Source organism: Pleurodeles waltl, chromosome 7, assembly GCF_031143425.1.
Source record: "Pleurodeles waltl isolate 20211129_DDA chromosome 7, aPleWal1.hap1.20221129, whole genome shotgun sequence".
Taxonomy (NCBI): domain Eukaryota; kingdom Metazoa; phylum Chordata; class Amphibia; order Caudata; family Salamandridae; genus Pleurodeles; species Pleurodeles waltl.
This window is the reverse complement of record NC_090446.1, coordinates 67,353,184-67,373,598: the sequence shown is the minus strand read 5'-3', so window position 1 is coordinate 67,373,598 and position 20,415 is coordinate 67,353,184. Positions and strand designations below refer to the sequence as shown.

At 43.6% G+C, this 20,415-nt stretch overlaps 1 protein-coding gene across 1 annotated transcript; it reads left to right on the top strand.

Moving 5' to 3' along the window:
* The first annotated feature begins 19,242 nt into the window (after positions 1-19,242).
* Positions 19,243-20,196, top strand: LOC138246805 (taste receptor type 2 member 40-like). The gene has a single exon (XM_069201568.1). It carries the CDS (start codon positions 19,243-19,245, stop codon positions 20,194-20,196), a length of 954 nt encoding a protein of 317 aa, XP_069057669.1.
* Positions 20,197-20,415: the final 219 nt, after the last annotated feature.

The following is a 20,415-nucleotide window of genomic DNA, read 5'->3' as shown; positions in this document are numbered from 1 at the left end:
ATTTATTGTTATCAGATATACCTCACGTTCGGCCTTGCGTTGCCCCCAATGTGCATTGCCTTTGTGTACAGCATGGTTTGGGTGCAGGACCATCACTTTGGCCAACCCCTGTGCCTTTCCCCCATAGAGACCTAAACCACTCACAGGTCGTCAACCATCGTCAGCCGGGTTTCAGTACTAGGCCTGGGCTTTGTTTAGGATCTTGAAAGGCCAGGCTATTTGCCCAGTCTCAGTATGGACCTAACTCATTGTGTGTATCAGTTGTTGAGTAAAGGATGTGATCTTTAGCAAGACCCTCTTCCCTGCCCTGGTGTAGACTCAGCCCCCCCCTTCCAATTAAACAGGGTGGGCTTTTACATACATTTTCCCCATAGGCCAGCACCAGGATGAAAGACAGAGCTTGCGCTGTTAGTCCAGTTATTAAAGCAATAATGATTTTTAATTATGTGTTCTCATCAGTGATGACAATGATGTCATATCCGATGTCTTCAGTCATATGTGAGGTCATGAGGAGTGTGTATGGAGGCATTAGTTATGGTTGCACAGCTTCACATGAGTAACACATTTTAGTGCTTTTTAGGTTTTGCATCACAACCAGGAAGTCATTTTATCTAAATTTTTAAAAACATTTTTCCAAATCAACTTTGTTATGAGCAAATTACATTTACCAACTTTTTTTTAACATTTTGTGTGGTATTCCTTAGTAGTAGGACCAAGAAAGAACCTCGGTGGCAATGAGCAGCAGGCTCAGGTTCCAAAGCGTGGCTTCATTTCCACCATCGCCATAGAGTTCGCTGAACACAGTGGACATTGTGGAATTGGTGAATAGTGTGTCTGAAAACGATAGCATCTATCTTGTATTCTGTGACCTGGGCGTTACTGAAGAAAACTGGAGTAAAAGCACATAGTCTAAGCCATACACGCCTGCTATAAAATTATTATTTCCTAAAATGTCTATAGTGCAGACTAGCTGCAGGGCCTGGCCTTTAGCCAGACCCTGCAGCGCTTTTATATGTCCCAAAGCAGTCTATGTATCTCTCAAACTAGCTGCAGGGTGTGGCCTTCAGCCAAGACCTGCGCCACATGTTTATATCTCCCAAAGCAGGCTATGCTCTCTCAAACTAGCTGCAGGGTGTGGCCTTCAACCAGGTCCTGGACCACGCGTTTATATCTCCCAAAGCAGTCTATGCATCTCTCAAACTAGCTGCAGGGTGTGGCCTTCAGCCAAGACCTGCGCCACATGTTTATATCTCCCAAAGCAGGCTATGCTCTCTCAAACTAGCTGCAGGGTGTGGCTGCAGACGGCACTTGGCAGTGTGCAGCTGGTTTGGTAGGGGACAATGAAAATTCTGGAGCCGCTGTCTCAGTTTTGGCTTTTAATCCACCCCCCAAAAATCAAGATTTCATTTTGAAATCAAAGCTAGTTATATTCAGAAACTGACCTTCTTTCTGTAGCAAGATCGTTCCTTGCCATCCTGCTAGGGATCGATTAGCTATGCTCCTGCCCCATGAATGAATGTGAGATCCAGGACAGGAAGGTAGGTCCACCGGAATAGGAGACACTAAAATGTGTGGAGCTTGTTGGTTTTGTATTTGACCTGGATTGTAGCAAACAAAATTGACAGTGTTCAGGAAATGTGGATTTCTACTGATTCAGTCAAATAATTACTAGCTTTATGCGAGCGTGTGGTCATTTTTCCTGCAGGTATCTGTCAGTGTGCAGCCTGAGGTATGTGCCTGTAGCAGGTGCACTATTCAGATAAGAGCAAGTACAGCCACGTGTTTGCATACCGTGGAGGAAGCTGATCTTGTATCTCCTCCAGGAAGGAAGGGTGAGGTAAGCAAGGCTAACGTAGCTGATTACTGATGCATGGTGGGAACGGCTGTTGTTTGGTGGTCTGGACAAGCTTCTGAAGAATGAACGAATGCAACTTTAGTGAACAGCTGGTCTGAAAAGAGAGACAACCTGCTTTGTGGAACCACAGTCCTGCCAAACCTAGCATGGAAGGCAAAGGTTTGACATCATTATCATCCCTTGATGAAATTACCATGAGAGAAGAAGACCCAGACAAAGGATTAGACTCAAGGAGACCCAAGAGCTGGATGTCCAGATGCTATGCCTTATTGATTCTCTAGCAGGTAGATCCCTAGCGGCTCTTAGAGCAAGATGCCTAGCCTTGAAAGGCAGATCAAGTCACAGAGATTAATAAAAACTTCTTAGTGTGAATGTAACCATACTTTCATGAATTACTGTGATTTCCTGGACAGGAAGCAATGCACAATGGTGGAGGGGATACTAACATTTTTCAGGGCATGGTATAGTTTACAGTTTGTTACTGACTTGCTGAATACCTTATAACTGGTCCATGTACCACAAGCCTAAAGCCTTTATAAAGTGTACAGGTGTGCTGGTTCAGGAGTTCATTTGTTGCTTCTAATTTCAGTCAAACAGTGACTAGTTCCACGCTAGAGTGACCTCACTGTTCTATCGTGGATGTACAAGTGCGCATAAAAAGAGCTGTCTGACTGTAGATTGCAGGGAGAGCACAATGCAAAGCGACCTCTTTGGAGCTCTCACGGGCATCTGACTCTAAAACCCAATGTTACTGATTCCTGAAGGTGCTGCAGTTGGCCGATTGGCTGTCTGGGTATGGAACTTTCCTGTAGATACAATTAATTAGGAGCTGGTTATGGAGAAGAGACAAGTAGTGCTCGATGAATTCCTTTCATTGGGAAGACTTTGAGTCCACCATCCTACTGAACTACGCATGGATGGCAGGGGGGCAACAGCATGTGTTATTAAGGGGACCCTGACAGCCTCCACCAAAAGCAAAGGCTGTATTTGAGTTTCCTAGGGCTAGGCAGCCAGACAGTAGGTCTCACCAACACACAGGTGGGCAGACTCCCCGAAGTTCTCCATGTCTGATGCTTATCCTGGCAAAGCGCATCATGGCAGACAGGACAGGCAATAGGTGACGGACCAGCCAATTTCATGAGGAAGCAGTAACGGAGAGTGAGAGAGAGAGGGAGAGAGAGAAGTAGAGAGCACATCTACTTCTTTTTTAGTTGCATGTGATAGAAGGATACTTGGCAACCAGCGGCGGCTGGCATCTTTTGAAAGTGGAAGGACAGGTGTAGCATGGAGAAAGTAAATCATATTGTAAAAGTCGGACATGCTTAAATTTAAATTGCAGAGGTGATGAGGGCACATATTATTTATAGGTACACTTTATTTATATAGAATGTGCACCGATAACCTCTGAGATACAAATGTAACTTTGCAGCATATTATGAGCACTGGTATTAAATAAGTATAAAAAACAAATTCTTACCTTGATCAGACTTGATGATCCGATCCTACCGCTTTGCGCTGATAGGCAAAGATGTGAATGCTGAGTAATAGCATCGTAGCAAATCCAAGCACTGCTGCATGCTGATTTCATACCAAATAACAAAAGAGCAGTGCCAGGATTGGCTGGGTAAGGGAAACCCATCGCTCCTGCAGAGATTGATAGGGATGTGTGGAAGCTCTTTCTGTTGCCAGATTTCGTTGATTATAGAGGACTCAACTGCACATGTCAGGCTGGCCACAGCCAATATACTGGCCAATCTGACATGCACGGTTCATTAACACAGGCTCATTCGGTCCTCTGGATTCAAGCTAGCCTGGCTGATGAGGGGTGAAACCCCGAAACCGGTCCCAGGATGCTTGTTTCCAGTCCAGGGAAGACCTGGCCTAGCAGTTCGGGCTGGACTGTTCCCATGGGGAACAGGGTCAAGACTGATTTGCATATGGCTGGGTCCAAACTGGAATGGCATGGGCAGCAAAAAAACGATGGATTTAGGCCCAGATCACTGTACTGGGGGTGAATGTTTGACAATGTTCAGCATTCCGTCCATCGCTTGTTGTTTTTGCTTTGTCGCCCTAAGTGGGAAGGGTATGCCCAGACGTGGGTCCCGTGCTTCCCATGCCACTGGATTCAAGCTAGCCTCGCTGATGAGGGGTGAAACCCTGAAACCGGTCCCAGGATGTTTGTTTCCAGTCCAGGGAAGACCTGGCCTAGCAGTTCGGGCTGGACTGTTCCCATGGGGAACAGGGTCAAGACTGATTTGCATATGGCTGGGTTTAAACTGGAATGGCATGGGCAGCAAAAAAACGATGGATTTAGGCCCAGATCACTGTACTGGGGGTGAATGTTTGACAATGTTCAGCATTCCGTCCATCGCTTGCTACGTAGCCCTGCCTCTACCTTACAGGAACCAAATGCACAAACATATGGAATCTGTTTGGGGTATAGTGGCACACATGGGGGTCAATGCCCTCAAACTCCTATGGATGAGCCGCCCCTTTTGGCTACCCTGTGACACCTTCATATTATTGATCCAGCCTTAGGCATTTCTATTGAAACTAAAGGTTGGATCAGCATTTAAATGTCCGAGGACCTAGATCACGCTAGATATTCAATTATTGTTAAGTAAATGCAAATAACTAGCAGTGAGTTGGATGAAGGTGCTTTGCATTTTGAAGGCTGTGTTTCTTTCAGCCCTGATTACCATGTGGCCTGACAACCCGCCCATCTCCACAGTCCCCAACTCTTGATCCCAAAGTTGTAGATTGTAGCTATTGAATGCAAGCAACGGCGGAACCAGTTGAAGAGCGGCACTGCTGGTTTCAGACCAAGGCACAGGGACACTTAGGGCCCAAAGTACTTAAAATTGGTTGCAATTTTCAACCAGTATTATTGTGGCTCATAAATTTTTTTGCAAAAGAACCTAAGTAATGATAGGTTGATTCATAAAACTTTGAATCAGAGTGAATCACAATCTAAGGTACTGCATGAATTTTAATGAGGTTGGTTGCAAATTCCAACTCACTCCAATTGGTGGCTATCATGGGGGTGGTGGCCTGATACGGCCAGAAAACCACCATGTCTGTAATTGCCTTTTAATAAAGTAAGCTTTTTACAAATAAAATGTGGCTAGTTTTGTTAATGGAAACTGTGCTGTGTTTTAAAAAAACTTAATTTTGTGAAACCTGTTTGAAATTTGGCAGTGATCCCCTAGACCACTGCCTAATCCCCAAAAAGCTTTCATTTTTTAATATTCCCTAAAGTGAATACCTTACCACCCAAAGGCAGGAGTTGGACATTTTTCAATGTTCTGCCACCGGATATCAGTCGCAAAATATTAATACATCTCATACAGACTCACTTGCTTGATGGGGTTGCCTACAACATGCCCCTTCCAAATTGTTTTTCAGTAGTACATCGCAAAGCCATTTTAGGAGTAGGTAAATATTTACAGACTCCTAAAATAGCTTTAGGACATTGCAAAAAACGTTTCTGAGATTGCAAACAGTGGACTCTGCCTGTCTGTAACTACAGAAAAGTGTATGTGGTACATCTACCCCTTAAATCAGCATGATGTGGATAAGGCGGTCGAGAATGAGGGAGAAGAAAACCTCTGGACCTCCCTACATGTTAGCCATGTACAACGAAAAGACCCTTAAGACCACTGTTCAGCAGAAACATCAATTCACCAAAATGTCAGGGGTAGCGGAAGTAACATCACATACAATTTAACCTTTTCTTTCATTCATACACGCATGTATGCTTACACATACACACACACACATATTTACTTAAACGCACTCTCGCCTGCAAGCACGCACACAACATATATTTAAGAGCATTTTTACTTACCTTAACTGCTAGAGAGGGTAATATCCAGCTAATTGTAATCCATTCTTTATTACAGTAATAGTAAATAATAAAACAGTATTCACTATTACTGTAATAAAAAATTGACAGATAACAAGTAAAGTGGAACCCTAGGTGGAGTCCATAAGGACGAGCTGCCCTTGTTTTCCTGGCACTGCTTTTTCCGCCTCTGTGGCCAGGGGAGCAAAGGCGGTACCAGTGGTCAAAAGGGGCTATCCAGGGGTCGCAACTGCGACCCCGGCGACCGCCAAATGATGTCTATGTTGTTTGGCCTTGTCCAGAGATGTCTTCAAGATTCTACTTTTGGGCCATCGTAGGAAACATTCAGATGAATCCTAAGTGTGGGCCGCACTCTCATCGGCCACTGTTCTGCCTTGAGAAGGCAGCACGGTTTCATCATCAGATGCCTTACGGTTCTTTGCACTCCTTTAGCGAAGCCATTTATTTAAAAACACTGATGTGACACAAAGTGCATAAGTAGCTGCAGTATTGCAACCGAGACACAAATCTTCGGCAGATGCAACCTTTGTGTGTGCGTCAGTGATAATATACACTAGATAAAGTGTACAGATTCTACCCACAAACTGCTGATGCCTGCCCCCACCCCCTGATGCAAGTCTGGAGGACTGGAGCATGTGTTTTGGTCATCAACCAGGCTAGGGTTATATTGGAGGATATTTTGTGATTGTTTGAGAGACAACGAATGGGAGCCTTCACCAGACTTAGTGGTTCGAGGTATAGCTGTACCAGAGGTTATCTCCTCCAGGCCAAGAGGAAATGCTGCTCATCTTACCTTCAGTGGCCCGGCCCAAAAATACTCAGAACTGGAACTCAAAGGAAGACGCGTTCCCAGAGTTTGGACACAGGCTCAATTAAATACGCCTAATATCTTACAAAGAATAATCTCATGCTTTGAAAAAAAAAAACAATTGATAAATACTGGCAGATGCTGTTCATGGGTCTGAGGAGGTATTTAATAGAATTTGAGCTCGAATTTAATTCATTCAATGAATTGCCTCATTCCAATAAATATATTTTAAAAAACAGGCTGGGAACTCTCACGCCTTATCTCATCTTCAACCTTATACTCACACACACACACACACACTCTCATGTGGGCACGCACACATACACAGAAACACATCACCCACACATACAAACACATAAACACACACACGGCCCCCCCCCCCCAACAGACACACAGCAGATGAGATAAACATAGGCAACAGGAAAAAGGCTATTTGCATGGTCATCAAATTTGATTGCGGTACTGCAAAAAAACAGCTCACCTAAATGCAAATTTGCACCTGGATATCGCCATTGGGATGATGATCTAACAATCAAGCTGCCTGCTGCTTGAGGGAAAGACCAATCGCACAACTTGGATTACTAGGGAGAAGACGTGAAAATGCCGATGCTGAACCACACCTTAGCTTTGGTCCTCCATGGGATCTTCTCTTTGGCTGGATTATGTGGAAATGGCTTTACTCTTGTAAATATTGTGGCAAGGCGGCCGGGCAGTAGCATCACCAGGAGTGAACGCCTTCTCGCCAGCGTAGCTGTTGAAATTTTTTGCCTAGAGTGTTGTGGCAGTGAACGAGCTCTACTTTTACTTATGGACAGAATTCTATTTCGTCACTCATGTTGTCATTCCCTTCTTGGCTCTCCTCGTGTCCCTTTCCTTCTCCAGCCTCTGGTGTGCCACCTGGCTCTGTGTGTACTATTGTGCTAAGATTGTGAATTACAAGCAACTATTCTGCACTTCGCTGCAGCAGCGGTTCCTCCAGGTAGTGCCTTGGCTGCTCTTGGGCTCGGTATTGGGGTCTGCATGCATTGGAATTCCATTGGTCTGGGACCTACATAGAAGCCCCATAGGCAACAACACTTCCCGTTCCCTCGGCAACAACTCAGCAAATGCGTTTCAGTTCCAGAGCAGATGCAACTGCATCTTTCACATTTACCTGGTGGTCTCACTGCTAGCCTTCGAACTCTTGGCCTTCGCAGCAGGGTCGATCCTCCTCTCCCTTTCTCGCCACATGAGGAAGATGGCTCAAAATGCAGATATCTTCAGGAGGCCTTGCCTGAAAGGTCACTGGGGTGCGGCAAAGACGGTGATGTCCCTGCTGGTTCTCTATGCCTCTTTTTATCCTGTCTTTAAGCATCATCTTTGGAGATGTTTTCTCTGCGGGGGGCTGGCAGTATTCTATTTGTGTTCTGGTTGTCGCAGGATCCCCAGCTCTGACTTCCCTAATTTTAATCCTTGGTAACCCCAAGCTAAAGAAGGCTTTGTTGAGGGTTATCCTTCTGAGGAAACACACTAAAGTGCAAGTCTGGACAAGGGATGCTCACCAAGAAAGGTAATGATGTTTTGTGCTTGGCTTCCAGCCAGACTTCTTCACTTCATGTCCTTTCACTCAACGGTATGGCAGTCCTGTTGACTTCTACCAATGTGCCAGCTTCCAGTGGCCTTAAAGTAGTCTAGTGATAGCAAATCCTATCTCCCACAGTCATGCTTTCTGGTTCTGGACAGGGAGGAAAGCAGAAGTGGTTCCTCTGAATCTCAATCTCTTGATGGTGGCATGATTTGACTATTGACGGAACATCCATGGTTTGCTATGTGTGCTGACTTGTATCACCGGGTCTAGTATTGGTCAAAGGAAATGACTATTGATAGCACATGTGTGGATGGGTCCTGAGATGCAGAAGAATCCTTGTGCATAGATGACTACCTGGGACATCAGGTGTGGGTGTTGGGGCATATCATGGGGATGCCTTGTGTCGGCTGATCAGCTGACCCTATCTACAGTGGAACCTGACCAAAAGGGAACCCAACAGACTGGTACTGCTGTACAGAACTAGAATTATATTCAGAGAAAGAAGAAAAGGTAACATCTGCAGGACAAAGAACTCCTGACAGCAGGTTACCAATAAATGGCAGCACTCGAAAGGGAAGGTTTGTAACATTAAGGAGGATATATATTCTCAGGTACCTAGTGGGAAACTCAGGAAAGAAACTCAGACAATAGGACGCAGGAGGATGCATTTTTTAGATAGCTCAGGCTGTGAATTGATGTACTTTGCAGTGATTGGAAGAATAAGGATTTAGGGCCTGATTACAACTTTGGAGGAGGGTGTTAATCCGTCCCAAATGGGACGGATATACCACCCTCCGTATTACGATTCTATTATATCCTATAGAACTCGTAATACGGTGGGCAGGATATGCGTAACATTTGGGACGGATTAACACCCTCTTCCAAAGTTGTAATCAGGCCCTTAGTGTGTGTGAAAGGTGCTATTTTAATAGCAACACAGCCTACAATACTCAATATCTATACAGGTGTTTAACCAGTAAACCATACCAGTAAACCATAAACCTGCTTCAGACAGTGAAAGGGAAGTTCATGCAGTCACCAAACACTCGGTTAAGACTCAATACCGGGGTTCCAATTCAGTGACATTTGTGATTGTGGGTAAGAACATATATATTGATAGAAAAAATAGTTATGGCATCGGGGAAAAAGTTAAATGGAAGACTACAGTAGGGAACATGAGAGGGAAAGCGAGAGAGAGAGAGAGAGACTGGGAGGTAAGGAGACACTCCAATCTCTTATTCATAACCCTAATAGGCAGGAGTCCCTGTAGGATTAAGTGATCCTTCAAAATAGGGCGATCGTCAGAAAGTGTAGTAACATAAACTACTAGAAAGGATGCCATATTTAAGAAAACACCATTTTAGCGATATTTTAATGCAAATATGGTTATTTCCATGAATAGGTGTGGTACTTATATTGAGCATCTGTAATAAAATCACAAACAAGTGAGGATAGCAGCAGTTGCCAGAAAAGGGGCTCTATCTTTAAAGAATCAGGATATTGGCCACTTGAGGTCATTGAATGAGAGCCTTCTGAAAAAAGCGAAAGACGTCAGTATGAGTCTGAGCTGGGGTTGGTCTGGTCCTCTTAGTCACTCATGCGTGTTACATTAGGGTGCACCTCTGGTGGAAACCGCTGAAGATTGAGTCAGATTTGGGTGGTGATGGACAATGTTCTGATTTGTTGAGGAAGAGATACATTTGCTGTTGGAAGGTTGTCTCCCAGGGAGGAACCTGCAAGTGCAATTACCTTTGCCGTGCTATCTCTAGGACACTGACTGTTCCACCGGCGAAATATCTACTAGATAATGCTCCAGAACTATATTTAGCACTTCTTCTACGAACTTGCAGATCTTCTTTTGCCCCTACTCACAACTGTCAGCAAGGAGTGTGCACTACAGCAGAAGTACAATAACCAATCTCAAATGTGCCATCGCTCTCAGATTCTTCACCTTGCAGATTACCTTATATGCAGTGGGCTGTTAACACTTCTGTCTCAGTTTCCTCTCATAAAGAAGATAACAAGTAGAAATGTGCACCTAAGGAACATTGCACAGTTATCGTTAGGTAATTTAATGGACAAGTAATACTCTAATTGGGTGAAAGACCCAAGGAATCTTTAACAGGCTGTTTATTCAAGTGTTATGATCTCCACACGTCTTAAACTTAATTAGCAGACAAAGACAGAGCTAGCTTACATTAAAAAGTCAAGTGGCAGCTCTGTTGTGCTTGTTCCTATGACTATAGCTAATGATCTGCATTTATGCAATAATAAGAGGGGCCCCAGTCGGTTAGCAAGACAGACACCAATCTCTTATCAAGAACATGTAGGCTCATTTCCAAGATGAGTGTAGTCACCGTTTTCAGAGTAGGTGGGATTCATGGCAGTGATGGGGGAAAAAAGAGTAAAACCAAGAGATGGCTGCTGATGCTGGTCAGCCAGCACTGTCCGTGGGTGGCAACCTCGCAGGAGGCCTCTAATGAATCAGGAGGTGTCGGTCCAAAAACATCATTGTCAGACTATTTTCTGACGTAAATAGTGTGCTCTAAATATTGTTTACACATATATTCCCCATTGAGGATAATAAAAGAAAATCTGCACCCAACTGGATGATATTTAGTGTCCTTAGTATGAAATAGTTATCTCAGACGTTATTTCTGTACCTTACTGACATACAACCCTTCAAGAAAGGAAACTAACTGCTGTAACGCAATAAGTGGTGGTGATCATTGTGCAAATCCGGGACATGTGTTGCCTGAATAGAAAACAATTATTTAAAAAATCTGCTTCGTAAATAGAAATGTCAGTATAAACCAGAGAGTATAATAATTGTCAAAACAGTGTGTGGCAGAGTCTCTCAGTGGAAGTCAAATAGGGCACCAAGTTATCTTACATTGAAAGTAACAGTATCCTGGCAAGAGAATGGGCTTGGGACTGACTGTCCGGACATGAGACTATCATTCCTAGCATGGAAGTGAGAGAGCGAGAGGTTAGTTTATCAGACTGATTATGCAGATATATTTATTTTAAGGCTGTGTTTTCCTAGGGATAATGCTATGAAAATGAGTATCCTGATTTTCATTTTGTTGGCTCAAGCACGCTGACGTTCAGTCCACTACTTTGACTATGCTAATGGTCCATGTATAATTGAAAGAACTTGGGCAAACATGATCCTAAAATGCATAAATTTAAGGCATACAGGAGCAAACAAAGAAAGAAAAGATTTATAACACAGGATACCTAGAATTTAGTTTATGGACATGAATCCCTATCTATTATCTTCATATTACTGAGGGACTAGATTTTACATTTTATGAGAATGTGCATGGGCATCATGGCACAGTTTTAATAAAGCAAAGTGTCTTACAAAGTGATTAGGACTGAGAATCATAGTGTCCAATGCACAGTGATTAATATCCCGGCACTCAGTTTATAAGAATGAGTTTCCTGAGATCTAAGTTGAGGCAGTGATTTTCCTGGGACTCCATCTCTAGGACGAGGGCCTAATTTAGAGTTGAGTAGTAACAGAAAATCCTCAAAATCTTGTGGGAAGTATCAAAAACTCTCTATTGGAAGATTACCATCTAGTGGTGTGCCCACTGGTGGATATACCTAGGTCTTACAAATATTAAGATTGAGAACATTCCTTGATGGACTCTCCTTAATTCAGACCCCCTTCCACTAATAGTAGGATTTCATGTTACCACCCAACTCTAAGAGGGCCCTAAGGGTCCTGTTGTCCAATTTTTCAGCGAAGCAGCTTGAGAAGGAATGTTTATCCAAATCCAGTTTAGAATGCTGCGCCCACATGCCCTTGCGACATCCTGGAGAAGAGTATTTTGCAGCAGCTAGCCAGTTAAATATCTCTAGGCGATATCCACTGCAGATGTTGGTATAATGACTTCAGATTATTTAATTAACAGAGCCTTCCTTATTTTAGCCCGTATTTCAGATTTTTCTGAACACATATGAATTGCTACTTTGTTTTTTTAAGTACATACCAAATAGCTAATTTTAGTATTTAGCCTAATACCTTTTTCCATAGATTGAAGTTCAAAACCTGACAAACCTAATAAAAGCCATTAAAACATATATGTTTCAGTGTCTATTTCATGCCTCTTATTTTCAGCATTACAAATTAAGATGAAAGTTTGAATAAATACATTATTACCATCTTAGAGTGAAATCTTAAAGGGAATGCTCTGAACCACATATGTTTCAAGAATTGTGTTTCCAGTAGGAATATTTCATAATGTATACCCACAGCCAAATGTCTGATGTTTGGTCAATATTCGGCAGAGTGTCTGTGAAAAGTCACCATTTGGCACATCCTCCAGTAGAAAGAAAGAAAGAAAGAAAGAAAGGAAGAAAGAAAGAAAGGCAAAAGATAAGAAAGAAAGAAGGAAAGAAAGGGAAAAGATAAAGAAAGAAAGAGAGGGAAAACTATGAAAAAAAGATAAGAAAGAAAGAAGACAGGTTTGGCAGGATGGATAGAGCACACAGATTAGTTTATATTCAGAGTTAATGTGAGCTGGTGAGGATTAGCGGCAGCCAGAGACAAGCCTACTCCCATAGAAATGTACAACAGTATTAGCAGGAGATGAGATCTGATAAAGCTGCACTGTGACTTGTGCTAGCATCAAAAGTGTCCTTCTTTCAATTCAGACTCTAAACACAAAGACACACTAGAATAATTATAAAGTAAAAGCAAACCACTGGTACTGAAGGGTACTATCTTGTGTGCTGTGTGCTCCTTGTAAAACAGCAAAATGCAGCCACTCAGTGAAGTTAGCCAGTGGCTGAAGTGGGCTGCTGCTCTGCCCCATGCTGTAAGCTGTAGTGGTAGGATGCAAAATGTGAATGACACAAGAACAGCCCAATGGATGAAAAGAGCTGGCTGAGAGACTATTTAAGTAGGTATATTATACTTATAAGTTTAATTAATAAAATCAAAAGGTCTTAGCTTATGTCAGATCTAAAATGTGCATTGTTCCGGATTGAAAAGGGAAGCCCCTGTTGTCTTGCATTGCATAACAACGTGTGTTCTGTTCATTGATTCAAACTACAGTTTTGCCGTCGAACCACTTAAACAAGAAGTTTATAATTATTTAGCTTATTGGTACGAACTTCATTAATCTGAGAAGGGTGAAAAGCAGAGTCAGCTTTGCTGGGATTCAAACGCATGACTTGCAGATCACAGCAGATGTCAGGAGTGTGTTTAACGTTTTCGGTCATAATGCTGGTTCAGGGTGGTTGTCACTTCATCCTTTTAAGGCACGCACAAAGTGGGCTATGGCCCAGGGCCCCAGCCTTTCAGGGGTCCCTTAATGGAGCCAGTTCTGTTCTGCAGAGAATATTGCCTTGATGACCATGAATAATTTTGAAACAGACTATTTTAAATATAATTTTCCTTTAATTTATTATTAATGTGGGTGATATATGGGAGTCTATGACACGCATTTTGCAGAGAAATGTTTGTGATTTTCAACACAATCAAAACAGGTTTCTTTTAGATCCGAAGGTGACTTCAACTAAGAGAAATGTGAAGGGTCACAAGGATTATCTGTGATAACATTAGTGAGATGGCACTTTATTATAATATTGAAAACACACATAACTATCTCTGAATATTACATATGAAGACGTTTAGGCCCAGATTTACAAGGCTCTATCGCCACCTGAGTATCACTTTTCGTGATGCTCCGGTGGCGCTATGCACTGCGCTGTATTTACACTTTTTCTGGCTTAAAGCCACTTCATAAATACGGCCCCTTCACACGCAGCACTTTGAGAGGAAGGAGTCTGCAATGGGTGTTGCAGTGGGCGTTCCACAGCAACACCCATTGCATTTTGACTCTGCACCGGATATAAGAATTTTCGTAAACCTGAGGCAGTGCCAAAATCTAACGCCACCCTGCGTTTTGAAAATGAGAGAGTGTGTCACTGCCAAATTTGGCGCAGCGACGCGCACTGTCATTTTCTTGTGAATCTGGGCCTTAGCATTATGACCAGAGTACTGTGCAATGTGAGTGACCTGGACATGGAGGGCATGAAAGAGCTGAAATTGGTTCATAAATACAATTGCCCCCACTGTCCGTTTTGCTGAGGGCCCTCAAAGGCTTAAGATGACCCTGCACTGGCTTATTCACCCTAGATTTCCTGGCAGGTGATGACAGCCTGAGTGCAGTCTCCTGGGGCAGACTCTATTTGCAGGAGATTCTTCTCTCCTATTTGGGTCACCCCCATGGGACAGCTGGGTGGGGTTGAAAGCTACATCTTGACTCTTTGTGATCACAGAGGAGAGAAGATCCCGGTGGGAGAGGATGCTGGTGAGAAACAAATAGGACGAAAGAAAGGGGCACGGTGTAAGCGTGAGCAATTTTTATATTTGGAAAAGTTCTGCCAAGTTCTCTTTTTTTGTCCTTAGGAACGTTTGTGAAGATTCATGGTTCAGCTTTGACTTTTAATGATTTCTTCTGCTGATTTGATGTTTTCTCACATTACAAGATAATATTACCTCCTAGCCAGATAGTTTTCAATCTTAATCGAAACCAGCCAGGGTGGAAAATGTCTGCAGGCCTTTTCTCAGCGAGTTTATTTAGTCACAAAATAGCATTTTTTCGCAAAGTTTAAGAAAATTTAAGAAATTACTTTCCTGTAGATACAATTAATTAGGAGCTGGTTATGGAGAAAAGACAAGGAGTGCTCGATGAATTCCTTTCATTGGGAAGACTTTGAGTCCACCATGCTACTGAACTACGCATGGATGGCAGGGGGCCAACAGCATGTGTTATTAAGGGGACCCTGACAGCCTCCACCAAAAGCAAAGGCTGTATTTGAGTTTCCTAGGGCTAGGCAGCCAGACAGTAGGTCTCACCAACACACAGGTGGGCAGACTCCCCGAAGTTCTCCATGTCTGATGCTTATCCTGGCAAAGCGCATCATGGCAGACAGGATAGGCAATAGGTGACGGACCAGCCAATTTCATGAGGAAGCAGTAACGGAGAGTGAGAGAGAGAGGGAGAGAGAGAAGTAGAGAGCACATCTACTTCTTTTTTAGTTGCATGTGATAAAAGGATACTTGGCAACCAATGGCGGCTGGCATCTTTTGAAAGTGGAAGGACAGGTGTAGCATGGAGAAAGTAAATCATATTGTAAAAGTCGGACATGCTTAAATTTAAATTGCGGAGGTGATGAGGGCACACATTATTTATAGGTACACTTTATTTATATAGAATGTGCACCGATAACCTCTGAGATTCAAATGTAACTTTGCAGCATATTATGAGCACTGGTATTAAATAAGTATAAAAAACAAATTCTTACCTTGATCAGACTTGATGATCCGATCCTACCACTTTGCGCTGATAGGCAAAGATGTGAATGCTGAGTAATAGCATCGTAACAAATCCAAGCACTGCTGCATGCTGAGTTCATACCAAACAACAAAAGAGCAGTGCCAGGATTGGCTGGGTAAGGGAAACCCATCGCTCCTGCAGAGATTGATAGGGATGTGTGGAAGCTCTTTCTGTTGCCAGATTTCGTTGATTATAGAGGACTCAACTGCACATGTCAGGCTGGCCACAGCCAAAATACTGGCCAATCTGACATGCACGGTTCATTAACACAGGCTCATTCGGTCCTCTGGATTCAAGCTAGCCTGGCTGATGAGGGGTGAAACCCCGAAACCGGTCCCAGGATGCTTGTTTCCAGTCCAGGGAAGACCTGGCCTAGCAGTTCAGGCTGGACTGTTCCCATGGGAAACAGGGTCAAGACTGATTTGCATATGGCTGGGTCCAAACTGGAATGGCATGGGCAGCAAAAAAACGATGGATTTAGGCCCAGATCACTGTACTGGAGGTGAATGTTTGACAATGTTCAGCATTCCGTCCATCGCTTGTTGTTTTTGCTTTGTCGCCCTAAGTGGGAAGGGTATGCCCAGACGTGGGTCCTGTGCTTCCCATGCCACTGGATTCAAGCTAGCCTGGCTGATGAGGGGTGAAACCCCGAAACCGGTCCCAGGATGCTTGTTTCCAGTCCAGGGAAGACCTGGCCTAGCAGTTCGGGCTGGACTGTTCCCATGGGGAACAGGGTCAAGACTGATTTGCATATGGCTGGGTCCAAACTGGAATGGCATGGGCAGCAAAAAACGATGGATTTAGGCCCAGATCACTGTACTGGGGGTGAATGTTTGACAATGTTCAGCATTCCGTCCATCGCTTTGCTTGTTTTTGCTTCATTCAGTCCTCGCCAGATTGCTACGTAGCCCTGCCTCTACCTTACAGGAACCAAATGCACAAACATATGGAATCTGTTTGGGGTATAGTGGCACACATGGGGGTCAATGCCCTCAAACTCCTATGGATGAGCCGCCCCTTTTGGCTACCCTGTGACACCTTCATATTATTGATCCAGCCTTAGGCATTTCTATTGAAACTAAAGGTTGGATCAGCATTTAAATGTCCGAGGACCTAGATCACGCTAGATATTCAATTATTGTTAAGTAAATGCAAATAACTAGCAGTGAGTTGGATGAAGGTGCTTTGCATTTTGAAGGCTGTGTTTCTTTCAGCCCTGATTACCATGTGGCCTGACAACCCGCCCATCTCCACAGTCCCCAACTCTTGAGCCCAAAGTTGTAGATTGTAGTTATTGTATGCAAGCAACGGCGGAACCAGTTGAAGAGCGGCACTGCTGGTTTCAGACCAAGGCACAGGGACACTTAGGGCCCAAAGTACTTAAAATTGGTTGCAATTTTCAACCAGTATTATTGTGGCTCATAAATTTTTTTGCAAAAGAACCTAAGTAATAATAGGTTGATTCATAAAACTTTGAATCAGAGTGAATCACAATCTAAGGTACTGCATGAATTTTAATGAGGTTGGTTGCAAATTCCAAATCACTCCAATTGGTGGCTATCATGGGGTGGTGCCCTGATACGGCCAGAAAACCACCATGTCTGTAATTGCCTTTTAATAAAGTAAGCTTTTTACAAATAAAATGTGGCTAGTTTTGTTAATGGAAACTGTGCTGTATTTTAAAAAAACTTAATTTTGTGAAACCTGTATGAAATTTGGCAGTGATCCCCTAGACCACTGCCTAATCCCCAAAAAGCTTTCATTTTTTTAATATTCCCTAAAGTGAATACCTTACCACCCCAAGGCAGGAGTTGGACATTTTTCAACGTTCTGCCACCCGATATCAGTCGCAAAATATTAATACATCTCATACAGACTCACTTGCTTGATGGGGTTGCCTACAACATGCCCCTTCCAAATTGTTTTTCAGTAGGACATCGCAAAGCCATTTTAGGAGTAGGTAAATATTTACAGACTCCTAAAATAGCTTTAGGACATTGCAAAAAACGTTTCTGAGATTGCAAACAGTGGACTCTGCCTGTCTGTAACTACAGAAAAGTGTATGTGGTACATCTACCCCTTAAATCAGCATGATGTGCATAAGGCGGTCGAGAATGAGGGAGAAGAAAACCTCTGGACCTCCCTACATGTTAGCCATGTACAACGAAAAGACCCTTAAGACCACTGTTCAGCATAAACATCAATTCACCAAAATGTCAGGGGTAGCGTAAGTAACATCACATACAATTTAACCTTTTCTTTCATTCACACACGCATGTATGCTTACACATACACACACACACATATTTACTTAAACGCACTCTCGCCTGCAAGCACGCACACAACATATATTTAAGAGTATTTTTACTTACCTTAACTGCTAGAGAGGGTAATATCCAGCTAATTGTAATCCATTCTTTATTACAGTAATAGTAAATAAAAAAACAATATTCACTATTACTGTAATAAAAAATTGACAGATAACAAGTAAAGTGGAACCCTAGGTGGAGTCCATAAGGACGAGCTGCCCTTGTTTTCCTGGCACTGCTTTTTCCGCCTCTGTGGCCAGGGGAGCAAAGGCGGTACCAGTGGTCAAAAGGGGCTATCCAGGGGTCGCAACTGCGACCCCGGCGACCGCCAAATGATGTCTATGTTGTTTGGCCTTGTCCAGAGATGTCTTCAAGATTCTACTTTTGGGCCATCGTAGGAAACATTCAGATGAATCCTAAGTGTGGGCCGCACTCTCATCGGCCACTGTTCTGCCTTGAGAAGGCAGCACGGTTTCATCATCAGATGCCTTACGGTTCTTTGCACTCCTTTAGCGAAACCATTTATTTAAAAACACTGAGGTGACACAAAGTGCATAAGTAGCTGCAGTATTGCAACCGAGACACAAATCTTCGGCAGATGCAACCTTTGTGTGTGCGTCAGTGATAATATACACTAGATAAAGTGTACAGATTCTACCCACAAACTGCTGATGCCTGCCCCCACCCCCTGATGCAAGTCTGGAGGACTGGAGCATGTGTTTTGGTCATCAACCAGGCTAGGGTTATATTGGAGGATATTTTGTGATTGTTTGAGAGACAACGAATGGGAGCCTTCACCAGACTTAGTGGTTCGAGGTATAGCTGTACCAGAGGTTATCTCCTCCAGGCCAAGAGGAAATGCTGCTCATCTTACCTTCAGTGGCCCGGCCCAAAAATACTCAGAACTGGAACTCAAAGGAAGACGCGTTCCCAGAGTTTGGACACAGGCTCAATTAAATACGCCTAATATCTTACAAAGAATAATCTCATGCTTTGAAAAAAAAAAACAATTGATAAATACTGGCAGATGCTGTTCATGGGTCTGAGGAGGTATTTAATAGAATTTGAGCTCGAATTTAATTTATTCAATGAATTGCCTCATTCCAATAAATATATTTTAAAAAACAGGCTGGCAACTCTCACGCCTTATCTCATCTTCAACCTTATACACACACACACACTCTCATGTGGGCACGCACACACACACAGAAACACATCACCCACACATACAAACACATAAACACACACACGCCCCCCCCCCCCAACAGACACACAGCAGATGAGATAAACATAGAAAACAGGAAAAAGGCTATTTGCATGGTCATCAAATTTGATTGCGGTACTGCAAAAAAACAGCTCACCTAAATGCAAATGTGCACCTGGATATCGCCATTGGGATGATGATCTAACAATCAAGCTGCCTGCTGCTTGAGGGAAAGACCAATCGCACAACTTGGATTACTAGGGAGAAGACGTGAAAATGCCGATGCTGAACCACACCTTAGCTTTGGTCCTCCATGGGATCTTCTCTTTGGCTGGATTATGTGGAAATGGCTTTACTCTTGTAAATATTGTGGCAAGGCGGCCGGGCAGTAGCATCACCAGGAGTGAACGCCTTCTCGCCAGCGTAGCTGTTGCAAATTTTTGCCTACAGAGTGTTGTGGCAGTGAACGAGCTCTACTTTTACTTATGGACAGAATTCTATTTTGTCACTCATGTTGTCATTCCCTTCTTGGCTGTCCTCGTGTCCCTTTCCTTCTCCAGCCTCTGGTGTGCCACCTGGCTCTGTGTGTACTACTGTGCTAAGATTGTGACTTACAAGCAACTATTCTGCACTTGGCTGAAGCAGCGGTTCCTCCAGGTAGTGCCTTGGCTGCTCTTGGGCTCGGTATTGGGGTCTGCATGCATTGGAATTCCATTGGTCTGGGACCTACATAGAAGCCCCATAGGCAACAACACTTCCCGTTCCCTCGGCAACAACTCAACAAATGCGTTTCAGTTCCAGAGCAGATGCAACTGCATCTTTCACATTTACCTGGTGGTCTCACTGCTAGCCTTCGCACTCTTGGCCTTCGCAGCAGGGTCGATCCTCCTCTCCCTTTCTCGCCACATGAGGAAGATGGCTCAAAATGCAGATATCTTCAGGAGGCCTTGCCTGGATGCTCACTGGAGTGCGGCAAAGACGGTGATGTCCCTGCTGGTTCTCTATGCCTCTTTTTACCTGTCTTTAAGCATCATCTTTGGAGATGTTTTCTCTGCGGGGGGCTGGCAGTATTCTATTTGTATTCTGGTTGTCGCAGGATCCCCAGCTCTGACTTCCCTAATTTTAATCCTTGGTAACCCCAAGCTAAAGAAGGCTTTGTTGAGGGTTATCCTTCTGAGGAAACACACTGCAGTGCAAGTCTGGACAAGGGATGCTCACCAACAAAAGTAATGATGTTTTGTGCTTGGCTTCCAGCCAAACTTCTTCACTTCATGTCCTTTCACTCAACGGTATGGCAGTCCTGTTGACCTCTACCAATGTGCCAGCTTCCAATGGCCTTGAAGTAGTCTAGTGATAGCAAATCCTTTCTCCCACAGTCATGCTTTCTGGTTCTGGACAGCGGGGAAAGCAGAAGTGGTTCCTCTGAATCTCAATCTCTTGATGGTGGCA